The sequence below is a fragment of the Rhinolophus hipposideros genome, assembly GCF_964194185.1.
Source record: "Rhinolophus hipposideros genome assembly, chromosome: 22".
NCBI classification, from domain to species: Eukaryota; Metazoa; Chordata; class Mammalia; order Chiroptera; family Rhinolophidae; genus Rhinolophus; species Rhinolophus hipposideros.
Window position 1 is genome coordinate 12,354,731 of NC_138068.1, and position 17,793 is coordinate 12,372,523.

Genomic DNA, 17,793 nt, shown 5'->3' on the forward strand with positions numbered 1-17,793 from the left:
TGCCTGGCTGCATGCCCTCCAGCTCATCTCTCCCTGCAGGTGCCCGACTTTTCCTGATTCTGACGAGTTGGTTGCCCTGTGATCTCAGCACTCTGGTGAGTTCGAGTCAAGTTGTCCAGCGTTTTTGTCCATGTACGTTTGGGAGGTTTATTCAGCTTTCTACATCTCTGAGCAGAAACCAAAAGTCCCTTTCCTTTATTAGTATTTTTAATTGTGGTAAAATATATGTAAAACATAAAGTTAACCATCCTAACTATTCTGAAGTACACAGCTCGGTGGTATTAAGTACACTTACATTTTTATGCAGCCATCACGACCGTCCGTCTCAAGAACTCTTTTTATCTTGCAAAACGGAAACTCTGTACCCATTAAACAGCAGCTCCACATTTCTCCTTCCCTCAGGCTCTGGAAACCACCATTCTGCTTTCTATCTCTATGAATCTGACTACTCTAGGTACCTCATATAAGTGGAATATTATTTAAAAAACAGATATCATAGAGTATTTGTGTTTTTGTGACTGGCTTATTTTAGTTATGTGTGTTCAAGGATCATCCATGCTGTACCTTGTATAGAATTTCCTTCTTTTTAAAGACTGAATAATATTTCGTTGTATATATATCCCACATTTTATTTATCCATTCAATAGAGTGGGGAAAAAAAGCCTCTTCCAAGAATTCATAACTACAAACCAGTTTCCTTAATGATAATGAGGCAAAAATTAGTACATGTGTGGAGTCTAACAAACAGAAGCTAAGAATTTAATTCAAAATGATCTGAGTTGTTAAGTAAAATAAATTGATTTTGAAAATGCTCGCTTAAATACAGGATTCCAAGAAATTCCACAGATAAAGTGCCTTTAAAGATAAGCTTCCCTTAGATGTAAGACCTCACAGAAAAAAAAAAAATTTTTTTTCTTTCCACACACAGTTTAGGAAAACAAGAAACGGTGAAAAAAATTCAAGAGAAACAGCAGAGATCCATAAAGACTTCAGATATTAGAATTATGGCACACAGAGTACAAAATAAAAATGCTTAGGAAATAAAAGGAAAGGAAAGGAATTAAAAGATGACAACAAAAGCATGACTAAGGTGAAAGGGAACATAAAAATGACCAGAATGTTGAAAATGTGCCAAATAGAATACTTAGAAATAAAATATGTAACTGAAGTAAAAAGACAAACAAAAAGAAAGAAATCATTTAACTAATCGAGGATTTCTCAAGAGTAGCAACAGAAGCCTAAAGACAGTACAATATATTTTCAAAGCTCTGGCAGAAAATAACTGTTAATCTAGTGCTGAATACCCAGTGAAACTTTTAAAAATTAAAAATAATTTTTCCAGCTTTAATGAGGTATGATTAACAAATAAAAAGTATATATCTAAGGGGTACATTATAACGCTTTTATATAGGTATATATTGTGAAATGATTACCTCGATCAAGCTGATTAACATATCCATCACCCCACATAGTCACCTCCTGTTTCTGTGTGTGTGTGTGGTAAGAACACTTAAGATTTATTCTTAGAAAATTTCAAGTATATAATACAGTATTATTAACTATAGTCACCGTACTGTGCATTTGATCCCAAGAACTTACTCATCTTATAACTGAAGGCTTACACCCTTTGACCGGTATCTCCCCATTTCTCCCACCCTCCAGTCTCTGGCAACCACCATTCTACTCTCAGCTTGAACTTTTTATGTAAGATTTCACCTATAAATGAGATCATGCAGGATTTCTCTTTCGGTGTCTGGCTTATTTCATGTAGCATCATGTCCTCCCTGTTCACCCATGTTATTACAAGTGACAGGATTTTTTAAAAGGCTGAATTATTCATATATATTCACATTTTCTTTATTCACATTTTCTTTATCCATTCATTGACACTTAGTTTGTTTCCATATGTTGGCTATTGTGAATAATGCTACAATGAACACTGGGGTGCAGATATCTCTTCAAGATATTAATTTCATTTCTTTTGGATCTATGCCCAGAACTGGGATTGCTGGATCATATGTTAGTTCTATTTTTAATTTTTTTGGGAACCTCCAGACTGTTTGCTACAGTGGCTGCACCAATTTACCAACTGTGTACAAAAGTTCCCTTTCCTCCACATCCTCGCCAACACTCATCTTTTCTCTTTTTGATAATAGCCAGGTGTGAGGTGATATCTCATTGTGGTTTTGATTTGCATTTCCCTGTTAGTGATATTGAGCACCTTTTCATGTACCTGTTGTACGCCTTCTTTTGAGAAATGTCTGTTTGAGTGCTTTGCCCTTTTGTTAATTGGGTTATATATTGGGTTTTCTTGCTGTTAAGTTGTTTGAGTTCCTTATATATTAACACCTTATCAGATACATGGTTTGTAAATATTTTCTCCCATTCTGTAGGTTGTGTGCTCACTCTGTTTACTGTTTGCTTTGCTGTACAGTGGCTTTTTAGTTTGCAATCTTAATTTTCTATTTTTGCTTTTGTTGTCTGTGCTTTTGGGATCATATCCAAAAAAATTATTGCCCAGACCAATGGCAAGAAGCTTTTCCCCTATGTTTTCTTCTAGTAGTTTTACAGTTTCAGGTATTACATTTAAGGCTTTAGTAGATTTTTCGTTGATTTTTGCATATACAGTGAGATAAGGGCCCAATTTCATTCTTCTGCATGTGGATATCCAGTTTTCCCAATGTCATTTGTTGGAGATGATACTTTCTACCTTGTGTGTTCTTGTAACCTGTGTCAAAGATTAGTTTACTGTAAATATGGAGACTTATTTCTGGTCTCTCTGGTCTGTTTCACTGGTCTATATGTCTGTTTTTATGTCAATACTATACTGTTTTGATTACTGTAGTTTTGTAATATATTTTGAAATCAGGAAGTGTGATACCTCTAGCTTTGTTATTTTTGTGGACAATTACTTTGGTTATTTGGGGTCTTTTGTGGCTCCATGTAAATTTTATGATTGTTTTTTCTATTTATGTAAGAAATGTCTTTGGAATTTTGATGGGGAGTGTAGTGAATCTGTAGATTACTTTGGGTAGCATGGACATTTAAACAATTCTAATTCTTCCAATCTATGAATATGGGGTATCATTCCATTTTTGTATAACATCACTGTTTTATAGTTTTCACTGTGCAGATCTTTCATCTCCTTGGCTAAATTTATTCCTAAGTATTTTACTGTTTTTGATGCTATAAGTTGCATTGTTTTCTTAATTTCTTTTTTAGATTGTTTGTTGTCGGTGTATAGAAACAGAACTGATTTTTGTATGCTGATTTTGTATCCTGTTGCTTTACTGAATTTGTTTCTTAGGTCTACCAGTTTTTTGCATATATATGTATATATATATATATATATATATATATATATATATGTATATGCATTTATATATATATATATAAAACCATGTCATCTGCAAACACAATTTAACTTCTTCCTTTCTGATTTGGATGCCTTTTATTTCTTTTTCTTGTATAATTTTCTGGCTACAACTTCCATCACCGTGTTGAGTATAGGTAGCGAGAGTGAGCATTCATGTCTTGTTCCTGATTTTAGAGGAAAAGCATTCAGTATGATATTAGCTGTGTGTCAGATTAGCTGTGGGCTTGTCATATGTGGCTTTTATTGTGCTGAGGTAAGTTCCTTCTATACATAATTGGTTGAGAATTTTATCATGAAAGGATGATGAATTTTGTACATGCTTTTTCTGCATCTATTGAGATGGTCATATAATCTTTATCTTTTATTCTGCTAATGTGGGGTAGCACACTGATTCATCTGTAAATGTTGATCTGTCCTTGCACCCCAGGGATAAATTCCACTTGGTCATGTTGTTTGATCCTTTGAATGTGCTTGTGAATTCCGTTTTTATCAGATAATTTTAAATGACCTGTCTTTAAGTTCACGGATTTATTTTTATTTTTTTCTGCTTGACCACGTTAGTTTTTGAACTTCTCTAGTGAATTTTTCAGTTCATTTATTGTACACTTCAGCTGCACTATTTCTGTTGGGTTCTATTTTTTTTTTTAAATCATTTCAGTTTCTTTGTTGATATGATTGTTTTGTTCACATATCATTTTCCTGATTTCATTTGGTTGTCTCTCTGTGTTCTCTTATAACTGAGCTTTTAAGAAAACAATGATTTTGAGTTTTTTGTTAGGCAATTCGCAGGTCTCCATTTCTTTTGGGTTGGTTACTGGAGGTTTGTTTTCTTCCTTTAATTGTGTCATGTGTTCTTGATTCTTCATGTTCTGGTAAGTTTGCTGTCTTGTCTGCACATTTGAAGAAGCAGCTCCCTGCCCCAGCCTTAATGAACTGGTTTTAACTGGAGAGAACTTCACTGGTCAGTAATATTTGATATGAAGCAAGATAGAGACCAACTCCTCAGGGAGCCCACTAGACAGCCGGGGGCCAGGCCCCTTTCACTTCTTCCTCTCCCTCCTAGAGAAAAAGCTTCAATTCTGTGCTTTTTCCGATCTTACAGAGCAGGGCCTCGTGTAAGAGGGTGCCTCCTCTTTTCTCTGTTGCTAGCTGTCCCAGGGGACTGAACTTTGACAGTTTCCCAGTGCTTGGTATATTTGGTCACTCTATAATGATAAAAATATTCAACTCACCAGGAACGCATTCATGTTTACCTAAATCAATAGAATCAGGATATATTAAATAAACAACCATGGAATTACAGGCATAAACAGAAATCTATGGCTGTCTTGAGAGCCCTCAACACACCTTTCTCAACTATTGATAGGTCAAAGAGACAAAAAAAATTAGAAAGATTTAAGATACTTAAACAATACACGATGGAAATATACCGTGCTCTGCACTCCACACTTAGAGACTGCCTTCCTCAGCAGCACAAGGTAGATCACTGAGCGGGCGTTACTTAGAAGGTCGAGTCTTTGGAGGAGGCATCTACTTACTTTGCCTGAGCTTAAGACAAGGTGCATTACAGAGACCCACAGAGGTAATTATTCTCGTCAAGTTTTCCTGCCGAGAGACTGAGGCTAAAGACGCATTCCTGGTTGAGTAGCCATGCAGCAGAACATGCCATGCCATTGGGATGAGGAAGATATGAACAAGGAACTATTATGCATGGAAACAGGACTTGCAGCTGGTTGTGCTTCCAGTTGGGGGAGGGCAGTAGGGGGTCATGGTGGGGCTTTACCTATAGTATCCAAAGGTTGTAACCTGGAAATTCACACTGTTCCCCCAGCTCCTGGACATCTGTAGATCTTTCAGTTGAAAAATGCTCCTCGGTTTACTACAAAGAGAAACCTCTGCCATATTGGGAAAGAGGTAGGTTCAATGATTGGGTTCTGGAGAAACTCCTGACCAGCTGGGTTCAGGAACCAAGGAGACCACTGGGTTTGATACATTGTCCTAAGGGAAGCTGGGAAATAGGAAAAATCTCCTCACCATCCTTCTAAGTGATTTAGATTCTTAGGGCCCCGGGAATTTAAGCTAATTACTTTAATCTCTTAAAATATCTTATAATCTTACCATTATACAAATATTATAATGATTAAAATAAAAACATTCACAATAGTAAATGCTAGCAAGTATGTGGAGCAAGTGGAATTCTCATATAGTGCTAGTGGAAATGCAAAATGGTACAACCACTGTGGAAACCAGTGTGGCAGTTTCTTACAAACACACACTTATCATATAATCCCACCCCCTGGTATTTACCCAAGAGAAATGACAATTTATGTTCATATAAAAACTTGTATGCAAATGTTTGTAGGGGGATTATTCACAATTGCCAAAAACAGGAAACAACCCAAATGTCCATTAACTAGTGAATGAATAAACAACCTCCAGTACATTCATACAATGGATGATAATTCAGCAATAAAAAGGTACAAATAACATACAACAATATAAATGAACCTCAAATGCATTATGCAAACCGGCTATAAGTATTAGTATTTTTAAAAACTGCTACATAACTTTGAAAAACGAATCAATTGAGGTCAAAATATCATACTAATTTGATGCCCACAATCATCCATTTAAAAAATATTTGAAAAGCGCTTTGTCTTTAATAGTTGGAAATTTTAAAACACAGCTCCTTCTCCTTAAACTCCTATTTCCATTCCTCTTACCCCACAGACCTTTAATCTAATGCCATGTAATCTAATGCTTAAAAGTCTTTTTTATTCATGGCCCTTTCATACTGCTATGCACTAAAAATGTGTTGAAATGAAAATTTAATGTTTTAACTTACTGTGACCATTAGACTCTAGGAATAAAATATTTTCTTATGGATTTATTTTGCATTCTGTTTGTTATATAAATAACATAAAAATAATGAATATATAAATAAATTCATTGAAACTATTGATAAACGCACAAAATACTGTTATTGATAAATAAACAGTATTCTATAGGTAATGCATCTTTTAGTGATATGTAAGTACATGAGAATAAAAAGTATTTTGTTATAGGTATGTCACTTGGTTCTTTGAACTTCTAGTAAGTTGTCAAAAATCAAATAATACTCTATAATCAAAAATTATTTTAATGATCTAATTTAAATATTAATCAAATGCTTGATTAAACCCTCTTTCATGTTTTATAAAGCCATAGAATTGGAAACCTCATACTTACAAAAGAAGTTGTTTCCTATTAGTTAGAATATTGATCACAAATCACAAGTGATTATCTTAATTTCTGGAAAGTTTACCAAAATGGCTTTACCAGCATTTATCAAATGATAAGTAATGTTGTTAATTATACCCATTACTCTTTTATTGAGACACCTTATTTAATCTGACACACCCTGTTAAGCATTGGAGAGTTTGAATACTATTAACTTTGATAGACCCTTGATAATATAGTTTTTAGAAAATGCTGTTACCTTATTGCATGCTTTAAATATACGTATATATAAACTTTGATGCCAAAGATTTAACTCACTATACTTATGGAAAAGTGTTAACCAAATCAACTGTTGACAAAGTCAGTCTTCAGTCAGTCAAATCAGACTTATTTTCTCCCACAAAAAACTGACTTGATTTTTTAACTGAAGTGTTTTAATATACATCCTTGCAGCAACCATTGAACCTCTGAATTCTGATTCTAGGATAGGGAACTAAAGGCTTATCATGACTTTGTCACTTGAATGAAACAAGGTACTGACCCCTTAGTGTTTCTTACCCACACTTTCTTTACTTTGCTCCCATGGGAAGCATCCTCAGAAAAATGCATTTTCAAATTGTTCCTCTTTTTGGAACTCAGAAGTTTTATATTTTAGAGAAATGCGAGACATACCATTTCCCAAAAATAAGACCTAGCTGGACAATCAGCTCTAATGCATCTTTTGGAGCAAAAATTAATATAAGACCTGATTATATTATATTATATTATATTATATTATATTATATTATATTATATTATATTATATTACACTGGTCTTATTTTACTAAAAGACCCTGTCTTATATTAATTTTTGCTCCAAAAGATGCATTAGAGCTGATTGTCCGGCTAGGTCTTATTTTTGGGAAACACGGTAAGTAAGAAGTAAAGAGGACTTTTTGAAAGAAGATAGAAAAGGAGAATTGCAGACTACAGGCTCTTTCTCAGGCAGATCAATTTTAGAAAAAAAGTAAATGTGAAATTTAAGAACCTGGACATAATGTCCTTAAATCTATCTGTGCCTGTGAACCTTCTGGAAAAATTCTTCCTGTGTCCTCTGGGGTATGGATTCGCCAGCATGAACACAATTGATTTAATTGAATCCACTCATTTTTCAAATGGGTAGACTAAGGTAAAACTAGCCCAAATTGACAGAGTGGAACCTGGACGTCAGTCAAACTCTGCTCATTCTTAGTTTAGTGTCACTTCTCCAGCACAGTTGTCCTGTGCCTTCAGGTCTGTCCTCGTTCCCCAGGGCCCCCACCAAGCAACTCCTCCATACACGTTTACTTGTTACTCAGGAGCCATGTTTTTTAGTCTCTTGCTCAAATAGATTCACCTCTAATCAAAATGGATTCACTCTGTTTTAAATTTGCCCGATTTAGCAAGTAAAAATACAGGATGACCAATTAAATTTGAATGTCAGATAAACAACAAATAATTTCTGAATTGTAACTAGGGTCCTTATATTACATGGGATATACTTATACTAAAAATTATAACTGGAAACCCTATATTATATTGGTAAATTCTATTAATATATGTCTCCCTCCACCCCCACCCCAGGAGCTCTGTTTCCTTCTAAGTGACTACAGGCTAATTTGATCAACCAATTCTTAACACTGAGTTAGTACCTTTCTAGGTTAAAGGGTCAAATTTCAAATCAAAAGTTTGACTTGATTAAAAGAATTTAAGGCACCATAGGATTTGGGGCTAATCTAGGGGAACTGAAGTTATGACATACATAGTCTTTGAGTAGGGAACTCAAAAGCTAAAATGGTAATAGGTACCAGTTTTTGCATTCACTGTATTGTTTACCAAATCAACTCTCGCTCTCTCTTTCTCTTCTCTTTGCTTTCTGCCTCCCTTCCTTCCTCCCTCTCTGGCTGTTTTGAAATGCATTTATTCCAGGAGCGGTAATAGAGTAAGGCATTATCAGTTCTTTACATCATAAAATTAAAAAACACAGAGAGGCCAGGAAAAGACTTGGAAAATAGAGGAGTGAGTGAGTGGGGGGAATTCATCTGTTCATATAGTTGTCTGGGAGTATGACAGGTATCCAAACTCCTACCTAGGCTTGGATGACACCAGAAGGAATAAGAGAGACCCCTTTGTTATGTCAAGGTCATCTGGGATCTTTTATGCTCCTGGGCCCCTAAGACCCAGTGCAATATGCCCAGGCTCTCCTGAAATCTCATATCATCAGTTTCTTGTCATCAATGGTACAAATAAAAGGTGCTCACTAGTGCCAGGGTTGCCCAGGAGTGACCGTGGGCAAACCAGCCCTGCAACTATTGCAGACAAAGCGCTGTGATCATTCACGTGTGGTCTCCCACCTGGAAACCAGACAATGGGTGACTGTCTGGGTAGACAACGTACAGAACCACGGCAGATTGTGGGGTTACTGAGAGGGTCCTGGAATGGAAAGTCCTGCCCTACTTGTCATGTGACTGCAGACAAACTCCTTTCCAACTAGGATCTCGGTTTTCACATCTGTGAATGAAGGGAATTGGTGGATTATCTCTAAGGTTCATCTACATATGCTTTGTGTCCCTCTCTGGCTTTTGCCTAACCCCTGCCCTTCTTCTCATTCCTTACAGGCACCTTCCTCTCCACAGCTCCACCTTTTCCGGGAGAAATGTAACTCTCCTGCTGCTTCTCTCCTTCTCTTTGGAGCAGACATTCGCATCGCTATACAAAAAAGTGGAAAGTAGGTTCAGAAAATCTGCAGCCGCTGTTCCTTAGCAGGCGTCCTTGGGGACTGAGGGTTAGACATGAGGCAAGGACTTGTGTCAGCGGAAGCCACTTTTATTGTGGCTTCAGAGAACTAGCCCTACTCACCCACCCTGGGCCCTTCAAATCCTTGCCTCACCTGCTCCCCCCAAATTATTTTCATAACTTTTCACGATAAGTGTCTTTTCTGAGTTTAATTTTTTTTTTAATTAATCAGTCATTAGACAGGAGCCTGAGGACAAAGGACCAGTGAGGAGGCTGCTGAAATTGTTGGGATGAAAGGTTGGAAGTCAGGTGCTGACCTGAGGAAGTGGTAGTAAAGAGGGAGAAGAGATGGAGTTTGGAGAGAGTTAGGAGACTGAACTGACCCAAGTCCATGACTGAAAGGATGGTGGGGTGTCAGAGAGGGAGGAGTGAATCTTAGGGTTCTAGTAACAGACTGGGGGATGATTGATGTCACATATCAAAATGAGAACAGAGAGAAGAAGTTCCTCCTTCAGCATAGGGAGGCACTGGTTCAGTTTTAAACACGGTGCAGCAGAGATGCTTCTGAGATGCCCAACGCCATTTCCCCCAGGTGGTTGAATATAAGTGCTTAGCCTGGAAGAGAGGATAGGTCTGCAGGGAGATAAGGGAATCACAGTTGGGGTTGTTGTGGGAATGAACGTGCTTCCCCAGGAAGTACGTGTTGAGTAATAACAGCAGAGGGCTGACACCAGAACTCTGGAGAGTGTCCTCAGTAACGACAGAGGAACCCCTGGGGTGTGTGCATTACAGAGGAGACTGTCCACATAAGGTCAGTGGCTGAGAACAGCTGACAGGGAGGAAGGAAGATTCCACGTGAGAGTTCAAGTTGACAGAGGAAAGGAGCTACAGTGACGGAAACAAAGGTTTAAATGGCCCCCGAAAACAGGAGGAGGCAGAACTGGCTGAGTTAGCGCTGGTGAGAGGGGAAGTTTGTCTTTACGATCCCAAGGTGTCTATGCCTCGTTAGTTCTTTGGAGGTGTTCCTGTGTGATTTGCTTAACTCTCCCTGTGCGCAAAGCTGGCACAGTGGTACCCAAGTGGTAGTCTCTAGCTGGCTGCTTCAGGATCACCTGACACTTTACAAAATCTGAGCTCCGAGTCCTCATTTTCTAGAGCTTCTGATTAAGTCCATGATACGGATTTGCTAAAAGATGACAGGTGACTTGAATGTAGACCCCAGATTAGGTACCATATACTCTTAGCTTCAGGCCATCCTTGGAGCGCACGTTAGGGTGGGCTGAAGGGTAAGAAATATAGTTGGAAAGTACTAAAAGCCTCAGTGGCTAGTCCTCGGGGAAGACGTGGGGTGAGTCATGGATTGGAAGTCCTAGACCTGCCCTTCGTTCACTGTATTATTCTATCTGACCTCATTTTTATTTTTAACCTATGAAATTAGGAGGTGGATACTAAGGATAATTATGATGTTTCCAATTCTAAACTCCTGGAATGCCAAGACTCAGTAGTATCCCAAAGGATCAGGCCTCTCTGGTCAGGTTCCACTGGAGAGATGCTTAGTTCAGAGCCATGGAGTCCCATGAAGCACTGTAGTAGTTATTTGTTGCTGCGTAACAGATTCCCTGTCAGTGAGAAGTCTGTCATGGCACGTCTGGGTTCTCTGCGCAGATTCTTATTAGGCTGATATCAAAGTGTCAGCCAAGGCTGCAGTTTGCATTTGGGACTCAGGGTTCTCTTCCAAGCTCACTGGTTGTTAACAGAATCGTTTTCTTGCAGTTGCAGGACTGAGGTTTCCTTACTGGCTGTTAACTTCTAGTGGCCACCCTCGTTCATTGGCACTTAGCCTCCTCCATCTTCAAAACTACTAGTACAGTAACATGATGGATTCCTCTTATACTTCAAACCTGTCTGACCTCTTCTTCTCTACCAATCAGAAGAAAAAAAAAGAAACAAAAAACCAAACAAACAAAAAACACTTCTTTTTAAAGGACTCCATACATTGGCGCAGGCCCACTTCGATAATCTCTGTAGCTTAAGGTTAACTGACTTGGGACTTTAATTCCCTCTACAAAATCCCTTCACAGCAGTACCTAAATGAGTGTTTGATTCAATAACGAGAGGACAGGAATCTTGAGGATACAACTTTAGAATTCTGCCTTCTATGAACACTGAAATCAGGAAGCCATGTTCAGCCCTAAAAAGAAAGGAAGCAAACCCATATCAGTTAAGCTCTGACCATGTGCCAGGCACTGTGGTAAGTGCATTACAGCCATCATCTTGCTTCATTCTTAGAAGCAGCCTATAAGGTAGAGATTGTCATTCTCGTTTTATAGGTGGGGAACTTATGACTCAGACAAAGGAAGACATTTTCCCCCCAAGATTATTTAGCATGTTGTGTTGGAGTCAGGCTCCCAAGCCAGATCTGTCTTATTTATAGTGCTCCTTGCGCTCCACCATTTCCTTCCCCCTTAAAGGTCAGTGGAAAGTCATATAGTGGGACTCAAGTTGGTTGTGAGCTCATAAGGAGTCAGGGGCCAAAATCAGGCCTCCTGACTCTTCTTTCCATGACATTTCCACCACTCTTCACTAATTAATTTCCCTTGTCAAGTAAGATACTAGAGCCAGAAGAATTGGGTGTTAAAACATTAAGTTTCGTGGGGGAAAGAGGAGCTCCTGAATTTAAGGCAAAGGTCTTGGTGTCTATTTAACCTCCTGCCCTGGAATTTAAGAAGCTTCTCCTTTAATTCTACCTGGGCACAAATTCCTGATTCAGATCGATCTAAATGGGCTAAGAGTGGTGAGAGGCAGACCCAGTCCCTAAATACAAACTGAGCAAGAACTGAAGATTAAAGGTAGAGAATAGGGCTGAGAGAGTTCCACTATTTACTTTCGCCGTCAGAGAAGAGATGAAACTCTCAAGGGATGTGAATTCAGACGTGTCTTTCTTGCAGAGAAACCAGGAACGTGCCCCAAAGAGAGGCTCACCTGTCAGACTAAAGTTCCAGACTTATGCAGAACGGATTCCAGCTGTGATGGATTTCTGAAGTGCTGCTCTTTTGCCTGTGGGAAGAAGTGCATAGATCCCTATGAAGGTAGTGGCTTCCAGACTGAGGGCAGGGGTGCCTTTTGGGGTGACCTACTTCCTGCTCGATCCAGGACTGGCTGAACAATTCCCTGGGATGGCAGGATAAAGAGGCCAGGATTCAGGTTCTACTCCTCCTCTAATTAGGCTCCCAAAATTCAAGTACATGTTCACTGTATCACTGTATTTTGTACGGTGGCACATAGAAACCTCAGTCAGCTTAGATGCTGGGGTTGTTGATGGACTCTTTGGCCTCTAAGGAAGTTCTCGGGTAACTCAAAGTATTGAGCATCTAATAATAGAGAACTGCGTGTTTCATATCGATCCATTCAACAAATATCTATTGTCCATGCCCGTAGGCTGAAGACCACCAGGAACACACCTGGAGCTGAACAAATTGGGTTTATTACTCATTGCAGTGAAGGAGAATGCTCACCATAGAGAACGTGAGGCATCTCAGTAAGAAGCTGCTAGAAAGAATCTACTGAAGGATTGAGGCTTAGACTGAGTAATTTCGGGGAGGGTCTAAAGAAGTGTGGATTTGTTCTAGGTTGGGTGCTGTCAGAAAGTGAGGGCAATTCTGTGAGTACATGAGTGAACGTTCTCTATCGAGAAGTCAGGCTAGAGTGAAGATAAAGCTGTAATTTGTAGAGAAGCATAAAACTCATAGGTGTTTGGTATTTTGTGTGTTTCACAGTGATTGTCTTTTGTTCTCACTTTCTCATGGTCTCAGGGTGACCTTATTTGCTGCAGATGTCCTCTGAGATTGTTTATGTCCAAAAGAGAAACAACATGACTTAGCTGTGAGCATAAGGTCAGTCTCCAGGCATGAAGGGCTCCTTTTTTTTCTCTCTCGGTATTTCATTCCTTCTGTGTGTCAGGTACTGTCTTAGGCACTTGGGGTATATAGTTGCTGAACAAGTCTTTCCTTCCCAAATCTCAGAGCAGTGAAGAGAAAGATCAGCTCCAATGTATTCTCACAGGCTCTTCACTCGATTCTTTGCAAGGTAGAAATGATGCTCAGAGATGCTTTGCAACATAGAATATTCGTAATAGAGCTAGGATTAGAACATTTATTGACCGCGCATGAATTTTTCTGTGACTTCAATGGTAACACTGTGAACTATACAAAGGCTGAGGGCCTGACCCCTCCCCTTTTTGTGACCTTTTATGTTCTTCCCTCTTTGCTTGTTGCCCTCAGAACCCTGCATGCTACCCTTAGACCCAGGAAACTGTAAGAGTATGACACAGCACTGGTATTTTGACTTAAAATATAATTTATGCAAACCCTTTAAGTATGGAGGTTGCCAAGGGAATGCCAACAACTTCTTCAGCAAGGAAGACTGCATGAAGGCTTGCTCATTAACTGGTAAGAGACATATTGTTTTCAATCTGAGGGTCTAATCTAGCTAGAACTAGAATACCAGCACAGTGATAGGCTCAGGCTTTCAGGTTAAACTGCCTTTGGTTTAATTCTTAGCTCTGTTATCCCCTGGCTGGGTGGTCTTGGGTCAGTTGCCTGCCTTTTTGAGTTCAGTTTTCTTGTCTATAAAATGGGGACAATAATAGTGTTTACCTAATGGAGTTGTGCCAAAAAATGAGATAGTGCACATAAAATGTGAATAAACTTTGGACAGTGGGACCTGAGAGCCAGGTCTCCCCTTGGAAGCAGGTGTCTCCTCACCACATTGACCTGTTGAGTATGAGCTGAGGGCTCACCCAAGAATGAAGCACAGACAGGCCAGCTCTGGAATCTCGTGTTGCAGGAGCAGAGCATACAGTAGGTGAAGAGTAGGATGGGCTGAAGGTGAGGATTGTGGGTTTATTCCTTAGTGTGATGCCCATCACTGGTGATGCTGGGAGACAGGGTCTTACAGAGCTTAGGACCCAATGACCTGGATTAGATTCTACTTTTCCCACTTACTGCAAATTTCTTCACCTATTTGAGTTTCAGTTTTCTTCTCTGTAATATTTGAATAATAGCAAAGACTTTCTTGAGTTGTTGGCAGGATTATATGTGACCAAGGACACAAAGATTTGCCATGGTGGCTGTCCAGTAGTGTGGGCTCACAATTGAGATGGTGACCATTGATCTTCAAAATGCAGCCTTGTGTGATTTACGAGGCAGCATTAGAATTTTGACCTCAGCTACTGTGAGGCAAGCTGAAAAGTGTTCCTTCATCACCATTTTACAGATGAGGAAACAGAGTCAGAGGGTAAAGTTAGTTGTCCAAGGATTCACAGTTGGGTCAGGGTAGAGCTGGAATTTTAATTCCCGGGGCACGGTGAGCCTGAATAGCCAAGGCAATCCTGACTTGATGAAACTAGGACCACAAGCTTCCCTTTGTGGGAGGGTGTAAGGAATCCTGCTGCTACAGACAAAACCATGCCCTGTCTCAGGAGCCAACAGTAACAAGAGCCCAGGGAAATGAGCTTGGGATAGTTTGTGGGAAATTTAGGTTTGGGCCTCACAGAAAACCTGACCATAGCTCTGAAAGTCAAACACAAAGTCTGTGTCTTCGTGATCCACAAAGTTGTATCTCCAGCCTGAATCTGACTCCGAAACTCCAACTGATTACTCAACACATACCTCATGCTTCACTTGTCTAAAACTGAACACTTTTCTTTGCTCTCCCATCTCAAACCTGCTGTATCCATAGATCTATCTGGGTTGAAAAAAACTTCTAAATCATCCTTGATGCCTCTTTCTCAATTAACATCCAATAAGTTAGGGAATCATTTTATGTTTACCTTGAAAATAGATCCAGAATCAGACCACTTCTTACCACCTCGACAGCCGCTGCCCTGAGCTGATGTGCCATATTTTCACCTGGATTGCAGCAGTGGGCTCAACAAGTTTCCCTACTTCTATCCTTCCTTTTTTATACTCTATTATCAACACAGTAGCCAACACAATGATCCTTTCAAACTATGAGTCAGATCATGTCATTCCTCATTCAAAATAAAACCAAATCCTCTAAAATGGCTTATCTTAATTTGTATAGATTTCATATAATTACTCCTATTTTATAGAGAAGGAAACTGAAGTCACTCATTTAGTGGCAGGAGTGGGACTTTACCTTGGGGCTTCAAACACCAATCCTAACTCTCTTTCTACTACATCTCATGAAATGGCGAGGCATTTCATTCCTCCACAGCCCACCGGAAGTGGACAAGGGAGAATGAACCAAGTCACAGAGATGCTAGTTTTGAAATGAAGGAAAAGCTATTTGAAGGGTGGTGGGACGGGGTAACGTTTGAAGGAGCTCATATCTGCTCTTGTTTTAGACAAGAAAGGAGTGTGCCCACTCTTCCCTTTCAAGAACCGAATGGAGTGTTCACCTTTGTGTAAGAGTGACAATGAATGCCCTGAAACTGAAAAATGTTGTGACTCCATGTGTGGCTTTGTTTGTGTCATTCCCTGGACAGGTGAGGACTGGGAAATATTTCCCAAAGTCTACTGGGCTGAGGTTGCCATGCTGTTTCTTAGGTTGACCTTAGAGGTCTTTTGGGAACCCTTCCCCTTTTAATGCCCAACCAATGCTGTCATGTTGCCCTCCTGATCTTGGGAGACTGTTGTGCCATTCTTCAAAGCCAACCATGCATGGTTACCACGCCCCTATTTCTCCCCATGAAAACTCATTTATTCTGAGTCTCATTCTTCCATGGCTTACAAGATGACAGTATTCACTTATTTATACAAAAAAATCATAACCATTGGGTATATTCCTAAGAAGCCCTTATGTCTGCACAGAACTTCAGAGCGTGTACAATATATTCACATCCTGTAAGGTATGCTGGGGAAAAGACTGGTAGCAAAATGCTGTTGGGATAGAAATGAATGCTACAGACTCTAACACTGGTGTTCAATCCCCCACTGGCTGAGAGGCGATGGTCGTGTCCCAGAGGTTGTCAGTGTTTTGGGGTACAGCATGGCATGATAGAAGGAGTCAAAGGCTTTTCAACTTAAACTTTTCTACTGGTTTTCAGTGTGGCCTTAGGCAACTCACTTCTCCTGATATGGTCCTCAAGTTCTACAGTTTATAAAACAAGGAAACTTGGGATAATTTCTAATACTCCTTCTACCTCTGATACTCTGGGATTAGCTAACCCAAATCCATTAATTTTGTAGGGGCAGGCAGGAATACTATTAGATTTTATAAGTCAGAGATGGCAAGGGGTTTTGATGTTCCTCAAATTATTAGCCATAGAAAGTTGATAGTTGGCCTCCTTCACTCTATTTTTACTCTAGGGGCTCGGGTAAGAGGCTTACTCAGAAGAAAACCCTGTTTAGGGTTCCCAACATTCCCCAAATGTGTCTCAAACTATGATCAAGTATTTCAATGTCAAGTGTCTTATTTTATCTCATAAAGTCAAAACAGGTCTCTGTCCACAAAAGCACACATGTCCCAAGATTGATAAACCCAAGTGCCTAACAGATGAGGATTGCCCATTGGAAGAGAAGTGCTGTTTACGTTGTGGACTAAAGTGCCTGGAACCTAGAGCTTAGATAGTAAGTCAAAAATATTATCATCTCATTTATTTTTATAGATTATTAATATTCTATTTTATGAATATACCAAGATTTATTTATCCACCAAGATTTATTTTCCTGACAGTATACATTTGTGAGATATCAGTTTTATGTTATTTGTGAACATTGATTTTCATGAATATTATTGTCTAACTCTACTCTCTAATTTTTTTTTTTTTGTAAGTAACTTGATTATTGTGGTTTTTCCCAAGGGCTGTCTGACTTATGGTGGGACCCTACCAATGTCATTAACACATTACAATAATGTGTAAAAATAAGTCTTTTTATATACTTGTTTGCTTATAATATACTGAATTTCTAGAATTATCAGAAAAAAATATTACCATCAAAATAATTGTGAGTAGCATAAAAAATACTATCAATTTTGTCCTGTATCCAGCTACCTTGCCAAATTTTCTTATTAACTATATGTAATAAAGTTACTTTGATTTTATATATTATATCATCTGAAAATACTGATAAATTTGACTCTTATTTTTTCCAACTACATGACTTACTCTGGTTTCTTGTCTTTTGTTATGCAGAACCTCTAAAATAATGTTGAAAATAAAGGTGATGGCATCCATCCTTATCTAGTTTTTTTATTTTGAAGTCAATGTCTTCTGCTGTATAAAATGATATTTGTTACTGAGTTTGGGATAAACGAGTTTGATCATACTTGGGTTGTTTCTTTTTTATCCATTTACATCTCCTATTGGAAATTTCTGCTGAATTTTAGCAAATCCCTTTTAGGTATCTAGTTATATAACTTCTCTCTTACAATTTGTTGGCATAATATATTACTAAATTTTCATGTGTTTAACCGTCCTT

The 17,793-nt window shown here is 38.9% G+C and overlaps 1 protein-coding gene across 1 annotated transcript in view; it reads left to right on the forward strand.

The window, feature by feature from the left end:
• The window catches only part of WFDC8 (WAP four-disulfide core domain 8), a gene marked incomplete at both ends in the record, with an annotated part of 32,816 nt that extends 15,878 nt beyond the window's left edge, over positions 1–16,938 (forward strand). The window contains 5 exons of the mRNA XM_081033355.1: positions 9,232–9,341; positions 12,298–12,438; positions 15,717–15,857; positions 16,681–16,688; positions 16,843–16,938. Of these exons, the coding sequence (XP_080889481.1) occupies positions 9,232–9,341; positions 12,298–12,438; positions 15,717–15,857; positions 16,681–16,688; positions 16,843–16,938 (496 nt within the window). The remainder of the gene's footprint in view (positions 1–9,231; positions 9,342–12,297; positions 12,439–15,716; positions 15,858–16,680; positions 16,689–16,842) is intronic.
• Between the last annotated feature and the right edge of the window lie 855 nt (positions 16,939–17,793).